Raw genomic sequence first — 15,135 nt, 5'->3', positions numbered from 1 at the left:
TCAGATAATCCTATGTCCATACGCAACGGCAGATTACATGATTAGATGTTTAGGCCCACAGTTTAAAGCTAAAGAGTTAAGCTGCCAGATCAATGCCCTTTTCAGTGCCTTATCAGTCCTTGAGGCAAGGCCCCTCTCTAAATGTAAATCTTTTAATGTGCTGCTGGAGGAGATTTTATTGTCAAGATGGGCCTCAACTGCATTAGGCCAAATCCGTTTTTGCTTAAAGACACCTCACTTTGTTCTTGGTCATATGATGCAAAAGAGCTGTTACGTGAGGATGGGACACTTGGCCTGTACAGTGCCCGCGAGGGGGTGGACTCTGTTGGCCAATGACCAACCTTTACTGGGTGGGGCAGAGGGTCAGTCATTGAGTTTGTTTTCCTTTCTAGGTCCCTTGAAAACAAACTTAGTCTTGGCTTGGTCCATGAAACTAGCTTCAGTTATCATAACCCTACTGAGGTCAGATTGGCTATTGCGGGGGGGCTAGGGCATACTCTTTGCCAGTTCTGAAGGACCTGTCTACCAAAGACCAGGGCTGTAGAATCAAGTGGCACTACATTTCCATCTCTGCCCAGCTGGAGGCCACGGTCACTTCCAACTTTCAATTGATTACCGAGACCCTATTGATCCCTGGAACCTCTGCCAATGGAATTCTAGTGGCCTCATGGGTGCTGATTGTTTCAGTGAATTCTATTATGTTGGAGTTGTCTGGTCCTGGCAGACCTCCCAAGAAAGGTTGGTTTGATACAAACTGTAGAGCCACTTATAACTTCACGATGCCCTCAAAGTCATCCCCAGAGATGTGAAGGCCAATACGTTGGCTAGAGCCACCTATAAGCAAGTCATTATAGCTTTCAAGTTGTCTTCGAAAGAGGAACAATGGCAGCACCTTTTCTTTACTTGCCATAATAGGGACCCTTACGGCTTTGGGAGGTTGTTAACAGCAAACAGGTCACTCTATGCCCCAATGATGATATTGGCTCCTCCATCACCCCTGTACGGTGGGTGGCCCATTTTACCAAGTTATATGCTCTGGAGAAGAATAGCGACTTGCCCGCTCCTGCCACAGCTTCTGAGCATGCCCCCAGCATTTTGATTGAGCTAGAGGGATTCCGCGTAGCTATTTTGGCTAGTGCCTCCAACAAGGCACCTGGGTCTGATGGTGTCCCTATGGACCTTTATAAGGCGGACACCATACTTTGGGGTCCGATTTTAACTAACATCTTTAATGCCATCTCTCTAGCTATTGAAGGATAGTAGTAATAGGCCCTATTTTTAAAAAGGGTAGTAGACAGGACCCAGCAGGTTATTCTGCAATGCTTATTAAGTAAGTTGACAACAGAACAAAACCAAACGACTACCGCACATTCCTATATTTGAGAGTATGGTTGTGGTGCTCAAACATTCTAAACACGTCCGTTGTCAAACGTGTGTATAGGTACAGGAAAAACCTGTGCCAACAAGTTAATATTAATTAGAAAAAGAATGGAGCACACAGGGCATCAATTAATATATCAAACAAATTGCAACATTTTTGACCCAATAAATATATAAAAATGACAAATAATATGTACCTATCAAGGTGATATCAATATAGTGACTAATCAATTTGACAGATTGTCAATGAGACTCATAATTGAATGATTGAATATATCATAAATGTAAGATTTAATGTGAACGTAGAAAAATATAGAAAATATTACGAATAGAAAGGAGAACAGTGTCACAATTGACAATCAAAATATTCAGTGGTACATGACCTATTTGTAAATCAAATGTAATCACCAACAACATTCAGCCAATAATAAAGTTTAAATGACATTAGGACTAAGTAGTAAATCAAATTGATTTGTCTTTCTTTAATCAGCCTTGATAAAGTCCCATAGTGGACGAAACACGTGTCGGCTGAATACAGATGAACTTTATTATTGGCTGAATACGGATGAACTCTATTATTCCTTTTCAATTTGGGGCTGAATACGGATGAATCTCAGCTTCCTTCCTCAAACTGGATGAAGACATCATCTTTCAGTTATTTCTTTGGAATGGACATCTTTTGCTCATCTCACTACTATATGAGATCTGTATATATTTTTTCTCCAAAGAGGGGATTCAGTACTTATTGGTTGATGTGACAAAATTTTTTGTTGGTGATTACATTTGATTTACAAATAGGTCATGTACCACTGAATATTTTGATTGTCAATTGTGACACTGTTCTCCTTTCTATTCGTAATATTTTCTATATATATCCTATAATATTCACTATATTGATATCACCTTGATAGGTACATATTATTTGTCATTTTTATATATTTATTGGGTCAAAAATGTTGCAATTTGTTTGATATATTAATTGATGCCCTGTGTGCTCCATTCTTTTTCTAATTAATATTCTGCAATGCTTAGAGGATTGGGTGGAGACCACACCATCCTATGTTCAGTATGGGTTCAGGTAAGGGAGAGGTGCGATGGAGCAATGCTTGAACCTCAACCTTTTAATTGGTAAATATGTGGTTGCCAAGAAGGGTATGCTTTATTTGGCATTCATGGAACTGAGTTGTGCTTTTGACCGGGCCAAGGGCTATGGCCATACTATGGGCTACACTGGTCGCCTTGGTCTGCCACAGCCTCTAGTGGATTTTCTGTGGGCCCTCTACAGTGATGTTAATGTGCTTGTCAGATATGGGCAGGGTGGGGAATGCTCAGATTCTTTGAGTATCCCTAGGGCGATTCGGCAGGGAAGTATACTGGCTCCCATTTTGTATCTCCTTTATATTAACAGACAATGCTTTTTATGGTAGAGAACTGGAGGGACATAATTAGGGTTAAAATGTCTACTGTACCATACATATTATATGCTGACGAAGCTGTCCTCCTTTCCTGCACTCCGTATAGGCTCAAGCGCTTGGTAGATCTATTTGTGGAGTTCATGGACAATCTGGACCTAGATACGAACATTGGAAAAACCCACTGTTTGCTAGTGGGAAGCGCTCTGTCAAGCTAAGGCCTATTAGCATTAAATGGAAGTCCATAGCGAGGGTGGCAGCCTTTCCCTACTTAGGGGTAACTTTTGACCATCTTAACACCTGGGCTCCCTGCTTTGAGAATCGATGTTCACGGTTCAACCAAGCCTGTGGCTCTCTTTTAAAATTTTCTTCTACGGTGAGTAGTAAACCAATTGAGCCTACAAGTTTTTTAAATGAAGTGCCGGTCTGTGTTGCTGTATGGGCTGCAATATGGGGGTATAGAGACTGTGCGGGAATTTATCGGAAGGAAAATCGTTTTTGTAGGAGGCTGCTAGGTTTCGGTCCTACGGCCGCTGCCCATTCTGTGCATGAAGGGTTGGGTCTGGATTGTGCCGAAGACTATGCCACTGTTGTCCCACTGCTCCTGTGGGCTACTGTGTGGTGTGTTTACCTCATAACACAGGGACGTGATTGAAAACTGCTTGGTTTGAGACAATGGCCTTAAAATTCCGTGACTTTGGCATGTGAAGAGGGTGGCTGAGACCCTGAGCTTGCCTGAATTGTTTCATACCCCGCGTCTGCTCACTAAAGAGGAAGTAAAAGTGTTAAGAATCTTTTTTTTTCTCATGTCAGGGAAAGGAGAGAAAAAATGATCTCGGGCAGGACAAACCTGTCGGCCCTCCTGCGTTTCAAAACTGTGTGGCCCAGAACCGTCTCTCATCTGGGTTAGACAGACCTGGGAGAGGTCGTTCCTTAGGAGTTTTCATCTGGCTCTATCCGTACATGTCTTTGTTTGTCCACCTGGGCAGTATCCACCACCTCATATCAAGGTATGCCCTTGTGATTGTCGTGCCCTTCACTTTTGTGAGTAGTATGATCTCCCCCGACATAGGCATCTGTTGCCCATTCTCAAGGCAAGGGGGTTTTATCAGTACAGACCAGCGTTTTTATCTGCAGTTGTTGGGCAACGAGGACCAGTGTCCGTTTCGGTCTGCTCATGTTTAAAAAATGCTTTACCTGTCATGAACTCTAAAATCATTGTTGCGGATTTTTTATGTATTTGTATGAATCGTACTCATGTTTTTACTCTGCCTTTTATGGTTTGATGTTTATGTTATGCTGGTGTTATTCTTTTATGATTATATATTTATAATACAAATAAAGTTTATTCAATTCAATTCAGAGCTAAAGAAAAAAAAGAAAAGGCTATTTAATCCCAGAGTCGAAGGTTGTGAGGGTTAAAAACCCAGAAAAGTTTGAAGGTGTCACACATAAAATGAGCATCCTGTCTGCTGCACCCATAAAGAAATGAACAGATGGGTGGAAAATTAAAAAACATCAATTTGCACTATAAGACACTGACAATTTTACTTGTTTTTGTTTTACTGCTTTCAAACGGTTTAATGTTTCCTCTGTTGATTTGCTGTTACGGTTGTCTTGTTAAATAGACTTTAAGTACTCTCTGCTGTTTTTGATGTGCTAAATGATCAAAAACGGCGCGCTTTCAGCTTTAGAACATTATTCTTCTGCACAGAAATGAGATGTATTGTTTACGAGGCTGGCAATGTTATTGTTCCTGCTTTCAAAGGAATCAAATGTGTTTTGCCAGACTTTTACAACAAAAGAGAACACAAAGCAAGTTTGCTGCATCCACTTTTTCACAGCTTTTTAACTACTTTGATTTATCATCCTTTCCCTTAGCCTTTGTTTATGTTTCGCTGCAGACAGCATGCATACATGCAATCTATTACAAGAATATTTAAATAACTATAGGAGTTTTATTAAAAAAAATACCCCATGGCTTCCGTGTGGACAAATTTCTTCTCAATAGTCCCACCAAGGAAAATGTGAGAAGTCACTTTATCACAGCACACAAATTAAACTCCTTCACTTAACCATGACGCATTACCAGACTCTCAGACAGTCACAAAGTAGTATAGTCACTGTGCTGCGCCCCCTGCCGTTTCAAGGTTTGATTGCAATAACTCTGCAGAGGCATTCATTAGGACAAACTGAAAAAACGACAGTGTTTGATAATATGCACAGTCACTACAAGTCTGGCAATAGGCACTGGCTACTTGGCCATTCTTGCTTGAAACGTTGCCAAGAAAGCAACAACAGAGCTGGCTTTGTCTTGTACTGAAATAGCAGAAGGTGAGACAGATCCGGAGACTACAGGGCACCGACAGCCACATTAAGAAGATGGAATGGGGCTGGCAGAACCCGCCCTTCGGTACCTGTGCACCGCTGTGTGCCAGCCTGCTGCCAGCGTGAGATTCACCACCACGTCCACGGGTATGAGGTCGGCTACTGCGTTGTTCGAGGCCTTCATGGTGCGCAGGATCCCTTTACCGGCCTGCAAAGCAAGACAGAGGTTTAGCAGCTTTTCCGCCCAGGTCACGATTCGTACTACAAATATATCATTTAAATGCTGAATGTAAAGTGGAAAGCTGAGGCCGTCGATCGGATTTTAGAAACACTCGATACAAACCGATGATGCAGAAGGTAAAACAGACCACAGAGAATACTTTCCACACGCCAGTAGCAACTAAAGCCGGAACCAAAGAAAGGCATTCCCCAAATTCCTACGACAACACAATACTTTCATTGCTGTAGGTACTCCAGATCTAAATATATGCCGTGCCTTAGACTGGGTGCTCATCAGGAGACATTAGCATTCCTTCCACATCTGGAGTCCTTGACATTCAGCTAAGAATGCACAAAATATGCAGTGCTCAGCTGCGCATCCATCTTGCCCATTCCATTAGTCTTTCTGGGTCAATATTGATTAATTATGCCATCAGTGTATATAGGCCCTGGTGTTTTTACCCAGACAGTCACTTTCGCTTGATAAGAGTCTTTAATGCACTTTCACAAAACTGGGAGTGAATTACATCCGGGTTTTTGCAAAGACATTAACATCTTTAATATTGTTTAACTTACTTATGGACCATAAATATCTAAATGCCTTCATCATTCTACAGTTGTCACTGTTACAATAGCGGGGTACATGCACATCAATTTCTTTCCTACAATAAATATAACTAAAAAGAAGACAGGGAGAAAGCCTCGGACTAAGCCGGTTTTCACAGCGCTACCACACTTTTGGGGGTGTCTGAAGCATTTAGTAATTAAGCCTAATCACGATTACTGGTTTACTTCTTGTTTCTTATAATTCCCACTTTTCCTACCTTGCGTTGTTTTCTTGTAAACTGTTGATATTTTGTCACAATTGCTGTTTAGCACAGAAAATGGTCCTGCTGTTTTTATACTATCACCCAACTTCGAGCTAGTACCCCCCGATATGGTCTCTAGACTTACTGGGATTTCACCACCAGAACGAGGCGCATATCACAAACGGATTTGCACCAATCCCTTTCACAATGGCAATAACAAAGTTTTATTTCTGTTCATTATATTTCCCCCTTTGCATTCCTAGAAAAAAAGATTTCATTTAGAGTTTCACAGATGTGTTTACAAAGGCTACAATGTTTGATTTGTGGGCCAAGATTCTCTCTGGGGCAGAATTGCTAGACACCAGGAAGTGTGTATCAGTGTCTGTTCAAAGTGTACCGCTTGACATATCATCAACTAGGACTGATTTTATTGGCTGGACCAGACAGTCATTGCGGCAGGTGAAGATGAGCAGCCAAAAATATTACACTTTTCTGAATTATCTGAGGTTAACGACACTATTGACCTATGATTGCAACTTTAAATTATTGGTGATGCTAATTCTTGTTATTGTTGCAAATGCATGCCTCTTGGAGGGGCAGTGAGCTAATTCATTCTCACATCTTCATTGCTCTCAAAAACTGAATCAGAGTCACAATACGGAAGAGCTTGGGTTTCATACAAGATCTTTACTTGCATTCTTTTCTTAAAGAAGCTGGCTGACTTTGAAAGCGTTAAAAGCCTGACAGGTCCCCATACTGACTTTGAATAAGTTGAAGAGACAGCGCCTAAAAACTTAAGAGCGATGGCACATGTATTACATTTCTACACTAACTCGTATGTCAATTATCAAAAGGCCATTTTCTAATTAAGGGATACATCTATCACTATGGGGATGATTTAGAGATCAACTGAGTCGTTACTCCATCACAAATAGGACAGACATCCCGCCTGCTGTATTACAAGAGCCAGTTGATATAATGCAGTTGTATTATGGCAGACTTGAAATCCATAATGTTTGTGGCAAAGTAACCATTCCAACAAACTCTAAATGAAGCCCTTTGCCTTGAATGTCAGTGTGCACAGAGGGTAGTCAGGGCCATGAATGTCTGCATCTATAGGTTAAGCTATTCAAGTACTTGCTGGACAGATTTGTTACCTTCTGAGGGACAAAAAAGGGTTTGGATGTATCAGCAAAGCATTCTGCAAATGAGTATGAACTGTCATAGTTTATGAAAGATGCAAAACCCAATAACAGAAGCAGAATTATTTTCTGATATGAAGGAAACCATTCTGGTACGATTTCCTGAACAGAATGGCTCAACCGTTGAATGCTATATACAAGATGATAGAACAATGGAGAGCTAGCATTCTCAATTCACTAGAGAGAAACAACCATTGATTGTACAGAAAGATTGCCGGAAACTTGGAACATGTTATACTTGTTATTTTAGATTTTTCATCTGCAGCTTAGGAGATGAAATAAAATGAAGCCTCTTCCTATCAGAAAGTGATTATTCCCCAGTAGATGAATTCTGACCTGTTAATAGTTTTGATGATGGAGAAGCATTTCAGAAACATAAACAGAGAGGTAGTCTAGTCAGCGTATAGTAGCTCCAAAACCAACCATCCAGTGTCAACCTTTCCTAATACACGGTTTGACATTCTGTACCTGGGCACATCATTTGCACTTGACATCTTTGTTTCTACCAAAACCAGAAAATCAAAGGCAGGCCTAAAACCCAAATAAGTTGTTGAACAGGGAACTCCCTCAACGACTGAAAACTGGAAAGACAAACAAGCAAATTGCATTTCTTTCTGTTGCAGGGAACAAAAGAGAAGCTACCACACTGCCACCATCAGAGATAAAAGAAATAATTTAGCCAAACGTAGCCTTGAAATAAGTGTTTCAAAATGATTTATATTCAGTATATTCCAGGAACTCTGCAACATGGACAATGTGAAAGCATCATGTGATTATCTCAACAACACTGCAAAGATCGCTTCAATTTCGTCAGATTCAAAATGGACAACATTGGCAAAATATATCACCCACTATCCAAAAGTGCCTCTCCATCCCCTACTTCTCCTGTCCGTTTACAACCCAACTTCACCTCTTTCTAACCTTTGAAAATTAAAAAAATACTTGACCTAACCCTCAAAAGCGTATGCATCAAAATGCCTTATGGATTTTTACTCAGCCACGTGTCAAACAACTCTTCCCCCTCTCATGGAGGACACAACCAACTTTATCAACATCTCCGCTCTCACTAGGATCATTCCTGACCTTCTACGCCACCAGCATGACTCCCCTCTGACAAATTTGCTGACCCAAATATACTGGCTACTACTGGTGGTCTATATCCAACCTCTAAGTTCTCAATAGCATTATGGACATTGAGGAAACAGTATAGGTAATAGTATATCCAACTAAACCACCTTCTCCACAATCAGTAGTCTAGATTTCACCCTTAGAAGTATACAGAAAATATCTTAGCCAACATGAGCGAAGAGCTCTTTCTGTCTTCGGATGGAAATATCATTACTGATCTTATTCTTCTTGATCTAGCCACTGCCTATAACACTGTTTAACAATCAACTCTGTTGGAAAGGCTCAAACACTGTACAGTAATATGTGGTTCTGAACTAAAATGAGTGCAATCATTTCACACCAACCACAGCCTAGAAGTCATGATCCGATACTGTGAATAATCTACAAATCCTGCAGCTTGGAACATTCCAACTTTCACCCCTTTTGTGTCTTATTTTGTTAATCTTCATACATCACTTGGCACAGCTCTGCGATCGGAAAAGGGGAAACGTCCCAACGTATGCTGATGAAAAAATGATCCACTTTGACTTGAGAAATGCACCATTAAATCCAACCAGTATTACTGCTTGCCTGGATCATGGTTCCATGGGATGTAGAAGGGCTTCGTTTACATGAATAGCGTCAAGACTGAACCAAGTCAACTACACCTTCATTGCCCCCCCCACCCCCTAGGCCTTCTTTTTTCTCTCTGCCTCCTTAAAAGTAGGGAACGGGAGATCATCTTTGATGCCAATTTCACTATTGCCCCTAAATATTGGAGGGTGTGAACATGCACGTCAATCTCCTGCAACAACATGTTCATCTTCAAGGCGCTGATCATAGAGTTCAATTCACAAAGGCCTCATCCTGGGCTGACTCAGTAATGTAAAGTCATCTAAAATCACCAGGTCTGATTCCCCCAAAACTCATTGTTAGGCTCCAAACACTTCAGAACCAGATAAGACTATGCCTTAAGTTTGCCAAGCAGGACCACATCGTACCTGCCTTTAAAACAAACTATTGTCTCCTAGTAGAGGGCTTGATACTTGCAAAGTCTTGTGTACTGTCTATAAAGGCTACTAGAGCAAAGACCGTGCATACTTGCATAAACTGGCCCTACCTCGTTACACTCCAACCAGAGTCCTTTGCCCCACATCCATCCATCTGGTTAACCAATAATTGAAACATGGAGCAAGATCACTGGGCATGCAAGAACTCGTGCCTGAGAACTGGACTTAGGCTTTTGTGTGTTAAGAAACTTAAAAACGGAACAATTCAGACTGGTCTTTATGTGAACTCAAGAAAGAAGAGGGATGCGATGTGATGAGAAGAATTTTGGACACAGTTCATTTTTGTGTGCCCAATTAGACTCCAGCTACCATTCTTACCAGCAAACCATTTTCCATTGTCCCAGAATTAACTGAAAGGTGAAACACAAAGCTTTATAAAACTCCATAAGAAATACATAAATAGACAATTGTGAGTAGGCTCAATTCACATTTGGAAATCATTCTCAAACTTAAAACCCTGGGCCATATTTCTAGCGTGCTTTGCTCTTGCAGCACGCAATGTGGTGCAAGAGCAATGCTAACCCTAATTGAGATTTATGAAGCCATGCAAGGCCACCTTGCTTGGGACTGTCTGGCTTAATAAATTTAGAGTAATGTAAGGCAGCGCAAATCACTGAGCTACATTACTCTGCACCAGGGAGAAGTTTACATGGGTGTTGTGTGAGTGTTCCGACGCAACATCCATGGATTTTGGCACATTCCCAGATTTACAAGAACTTGTAACTTGTGCCAAAAAAATACGCCTCCCCAGAAGAGGCGTAACAAGGAGAAATATATTTATCCTCGTTTTTCTTTTCGTTCAATGGGGCATATTTATACTTTGTTTGCACCAAATTAGCATCATTTTTTTTACTCTATTTCGGTGCAAAACTAACTCCATATTTATGATTTGGAGCTAGACCCGTCTAGTGCCAAATTTATGGAGTTAAAGTCATTTTTTGGAAGTGGAAACCTACCTTGCCTTAATGCGATGCAAGGTAGGCTTTCCCATGCAAAAAAATACTCTATGGCCTTAATGCCATTTTTATACTCCTGTGCAAAAATGGTGCACGGGAGGAAGGAGGGGAAAAAACATGGTGCTACGCTTCCTTTGCCCCATTTGTTTATGCCTGGGCAGGGCAGGCATTAGGGGACCTGTGGGCCTATTTCCAGGGTGGAACACCAGGGAATAAGCCCATAGGTGCCCTCCCCAAGCCCCAGGGACACCCACACCAGAGGGACGGCGGAGGACGGGGGACCCAATCCCAGGTAAGTTTAGGTAAGTACAGGTAAGTATTTTTTTTTAAAGTGCCATTGTAGGCCCCTACATGGCACTGGGTGCAATGGCCATGCAGAGGGGACCCTGGTCCCCTGTGCTGTCCATTGGGGTGGTGGGCATGACTCCTGTCTTTTCTAAGACAGGAGTCATGTGGTATGGATGGTTTTGCATCAGAAAATAACTTTAGTAAGGTTAGAGTCTTTTTTGTTTTACTCTAACCTGCCTAACACCATTTTTTGGTGGTGAAAAACCCACTTCTTCCATACCGCCAGCCCCACCCGACTAATGTAATTTTTTTTAATGCTAGCCTACCCTTTGCACCAGCTTGCACATTCCATAAATATGGTACCCGGCTGGTGCACAGAAATGGTGCAAGCCGGTGCTAAACATTTTGGTGCAAAACTGCGTTAGTGCAGTTTTGCACCAAAAAGGAGAAATCAGGGCCTATGTGTGCTGCATTCTGGTGCATTTTGCAGCACACATGGAAAGAGGAAAAAGCCTCTCAGGATTGTTTTTGTGCAGGAAGGTATCTCTTCCTGCACAATAACAATCTTACATGCAAAGCAGGCACCCTTGCATCATGGTGCGAGGGTGCCTGCATTGGCGACAGACAGCCAAAAGGGCGTCAGGGCAGGGGGATAGGTCAAGAATGCACTGTATTGGATAAATACGGTACCTTCCTGCCCTTTCTCTGTGATACAGGACCTCTGTGTCATAAAATTTCTCAGTGTAATGAAAGGGTTCATTCTTCCCCTCTGAACCAGAAGAATCTGTGTTGATTCTTGGGTTTTAGTAGGATTTGGCTATGGTGACCGCATATATGAGGAGTTTAAATTCTACTTTTAATCCAAAATACGCCTGCCATAATGGATTTCATCACTACCCGAGTGGTCGGATCTTGTCATGTCATATCCAAGGTCAAAGGAACCTGCCACAGAATCTGGCTCCTCTGCTGACACTGATTGACACATAATGGTGGCAACAGGAGCAAACAATAGTATCTATCACAGTGTGAAAAAATCTTTCCTTTTCCTGACAGTGGTTTGGAGTTTAAGAACTTTGATATGGGTGAGAACTCAAACCATCAGAATGCTATTGAGGAACAGATGAATCCATCTCTCAAATGAGTACACATATATAAATTGTTCATATATTTTACGCTCTCTTTGTAATTATGCACTGGTGAGCAGCACTAAACCAGGGCAGGCTCTAGGGATGATAATCGTACTGATTTCAATGTTAAAGCATCACCCTTCAACCCTCTGCAATCTTTTCTTTAGCATTATAGGTACGTTCTGTGTCAGACATTTTGGTACAGCTGCACCTGATCTGATTATTTCTGGTACCATAGGTCTGGCCCTGGGATGCTTGCAGAGATATTTGCTTGATCTTCATCCAAAGGGATTTTGACAGGAACTTATTTACCTTTTTAGGGTTCCCATCTACCTTTTTTTGTAACAAATTCCTCCTTTTCCTGGTGAACCTTCTTGTGAATGAAGATAACATTTTGCACCAGAGGTCACCCAAGCCTTAATACTTCGTGCTTCAGCAGTATGTCCTCCCAGAGAAAGAACTCCTTGAAGGGGGGGTGGAGGGCTATGGAACAGGAGAAGTGACCACAACACATGTAGTGATAGGGCTTGTCCACCTGGAGATCGTGCCCAGGTGCTAAAATATCCCTTCTTCAATGAAGCTAGGTGTTAGCTTCTGTATCTGTACCTTCTTCTTGATGGAGAGGCTCCTGTGTGACCTTGACCCGTTCCACTAAAGAAATCTCACGACCCAAGATAGAAAGCGGATGCACTCTGTGGATCAGAGATCCTCTGCACTTAGTGAATTTCTTGCATTGGAGGACACCTGTCAAAGAGGTACACCGAAATATCAGACACAAAGTTCCTCCCAAGCAAAAGAGACAACAAAACAAAATGCAAAGTGTTGAAGGTGATCACTGCATCTTCCTGATGGATAATTGGAGGCTGGGGCTCAGCACCTGAAACATGTGGCACAAGCCCCAGAAATACCATCTGAAGCACCATCAAGCATTCGCGTGTGTCCATCAAAGTTTATGTGCACATAAGAAGCTCGGGAACAGGAAGATTAAAAATCATCACACTAGCACCTCATAGCAAGGTTTTCCCTCTGGCATGGCCCTAAAATAACGTGGCCCAAATATCCTCTGACAAAAGCATTGTGCCCTAAATAGCAATTACAAACATATCGCCCCACTGGCATTAATAGTAGAAAAGCTACACTCAATTGAGTGATATTTTAGTAAATAATATTTAGACCTCCACATTTATGTCTCACAATATTTTTGTGGTTAATATTCCGACACGCAACAACTTCGTTTGAGCCTCCTCTGAGAACTTTGAGGGAAGGGGGACAATGTGGATATGCGGCAGAGCCAGAGTTTTCAGGATTTTTAGATTCATCGATCACACTTGAGTAGCAGTTACAACAACCCAGTGAAATGAAAGGTCTGCAAATTAATCCATTTTGGTGGATGCCCAGTAGTCGCAAACAACAGAAAAGGGCTGAAAGGACCCAAAATATTATTTTCCAATCGTTGCACGTTGTTGAGTGGAAGGTGAACAAAACAAATACCGTATTTTGCTGAGCCTTTTCCAGTCTCTTCAAATTATAGACGTTCGTAGTCCTTAGGGAGCTAATTATATCCTTTAGAGACGCAATTATTTGTAACTTAAATAATAAAAATATGTAATTAGAGGCGCCATCCTCACACCGGACTATAATGTGCGAAATGGGATGGTATCTGGGGAAAATGTAGCACGTTTTCTTCTGCACATAGGATGTGCGGGAGGGCCGCCTTTGTATGTACCCTGGGAGTTTTAATCAATAACAGAAAGAGATCACTGATAAGGGAAACAGTCTTTACCACACATATGCCTTTACTACGAAATGGTAAGTATATACAAGGTAATTGTGTGTGGTGTGTGTATATAGATATATACTATTTTATAGATATATAACCTAGTGGCAGTTATGATATATATCAAAACCGTCACTAGGTTATATATCTATAAAATTATATATATATATATATGTGTAAAACCTAGTGGCAGTCGCTACTAGCTAGTTAGGACCTAGTTTCTATAAAAAGCATTTATTACTTGCCTATATTTTTGGTACCAGTTGGCAAATCCTCATAAAATCCTCCCAAAAATTACGATGCTCATGTCAGCTGCTGTTTGGAAAGTTTCGGGGTGATCCGTCAAGCAGGGGATGAGAAAAAGGGGGGGGGTCCCAAATTGTGTTTTCTCCATGTTAATTCCCATATGGACTTTGAACAGGAATAGAGGCCGAGCCACTTGACGGACTTTCGGGAAAGTTGGCAGAAAGCTAGCTCTTGGTTCAGAAAGTGACCTTTTTGTGATTAGGTGCAAATCCATTCAGTAGTTTTTGAGATATTAAAGACAGCCATCTGAGGACTTGGCTTCAGCGGAGTCCCAGAAAAAAAATGAGAAAAAGGGCCAGGGTAGGGCAACCTGACCCTTTACCTCTGGTAGTAAAAAAACAAGTGTGTTTTCTTGCGCTTGTTTTAAGAAAACCTCTGCGTAGGCCAGGTTCTGGGGGCATGTTAAAAATAAAGGAGGGGGCTCAAGGGGTCCCCCTCCTAGGTTTACTTATGCTCCTGGGACCGCCACCTCCCTGGGGTTTAATTTATACAGAATGCTGAGGGCATGCGGTCCCCCTGCGGCCCCGGGAACAGTCATCTTCCCGCTGCTAAAGAATAAATGAATGAGGGGGGTGGGCGGCCACACAGTAGCCCCAGAAACCAACACCAACTCGAGTCTATTCATGTAAATTAAGAGAAGGCCATGCGGCCACCTGCAGCTTTGGGGACTGTCACCTCCCTGGGGCTATTAATGTAAATTAAGGGAGGGCCGTTTGCCCCCCCGCATCCAGAGGACCATCACCTCCCAAGGGCTATTCATGTAAATTAGGGGGGGCTGCCCGCCCCCGCAGCCCTAAGGACTGCCACCTCCTCGAAGCTAGTAATGTAAATTAAGGGGTGGCCTCTGCTGCCCCCTTGCAGCCAGAGACCGTCACCTCACTAGGACTCAATTTAAAGAATGAAGGTGGTCCATTGGGGACCCCTGGCCCCGGGGACAACCACCTCCCCAGGTCAAATACAACATTGGAGGGGGGCAATGCGTCCCCCCTCGAGGAGCCAAAAATGGCCATGGGGACCACCACACTCCCAGGCCAGCTCCTGCTATATCCAGGGGTGTCCACCCCGGGACAAGTCCAGCAGCTTGCTAGAAGCGGAGGTTTCCTCTGTTTCCCTGCCCACAGAGATGCTGGCAGGGAAACAAAGGAAACAATTGC

The 15,135-nt window shown here is 42.3% G+C and overlaps 1 protein-coding gene across 2 annotated transcripts in view; it reads right to left on the bottom strand.

Moving 5' to 3' along the window:
• FAR2 (fatty acyl-CoA reductase 2) overlaps positions 1-15,135 on the bottom strand; it is a 357,779-nt gene that overhangs the window by 65,955 nt on the left and 276,689 nt on the right. For both annotated transcript variants that reach the window (XM_069228182.1, XM_069228183.1), the window contains exon 7: positions 5,210-5,328. In XM_069228182.1, coding sequence (XP_069084283.1) covers positions 5,210-5,328 — 119 coding nt within the window. The remainder of the gene's footprint in view (positions 1-5,209; positions 5,329-15,135) is intronic.

This window comes from Pleurodeles waltl, chromosome 4_1, assembly GCF_031143425.1.
Source record: "Pleurodeles waltl isolate 20211129_DDA chromosome 4_1, aPleWal1.hap1.20221129, whole genome shotgun sequence".
Lineage (NCBI taxonomy): Eukaryota > Metazoa > Chordata > Amphibia > Caudata > Salamandridae > Pleurodeles > Pleurodeles waltl.
The sequence above is the reverse complement of the archived record's forward strand: the minus strand, read 5'-3'. Positions and strand labels throughout refer to the sequence as shown.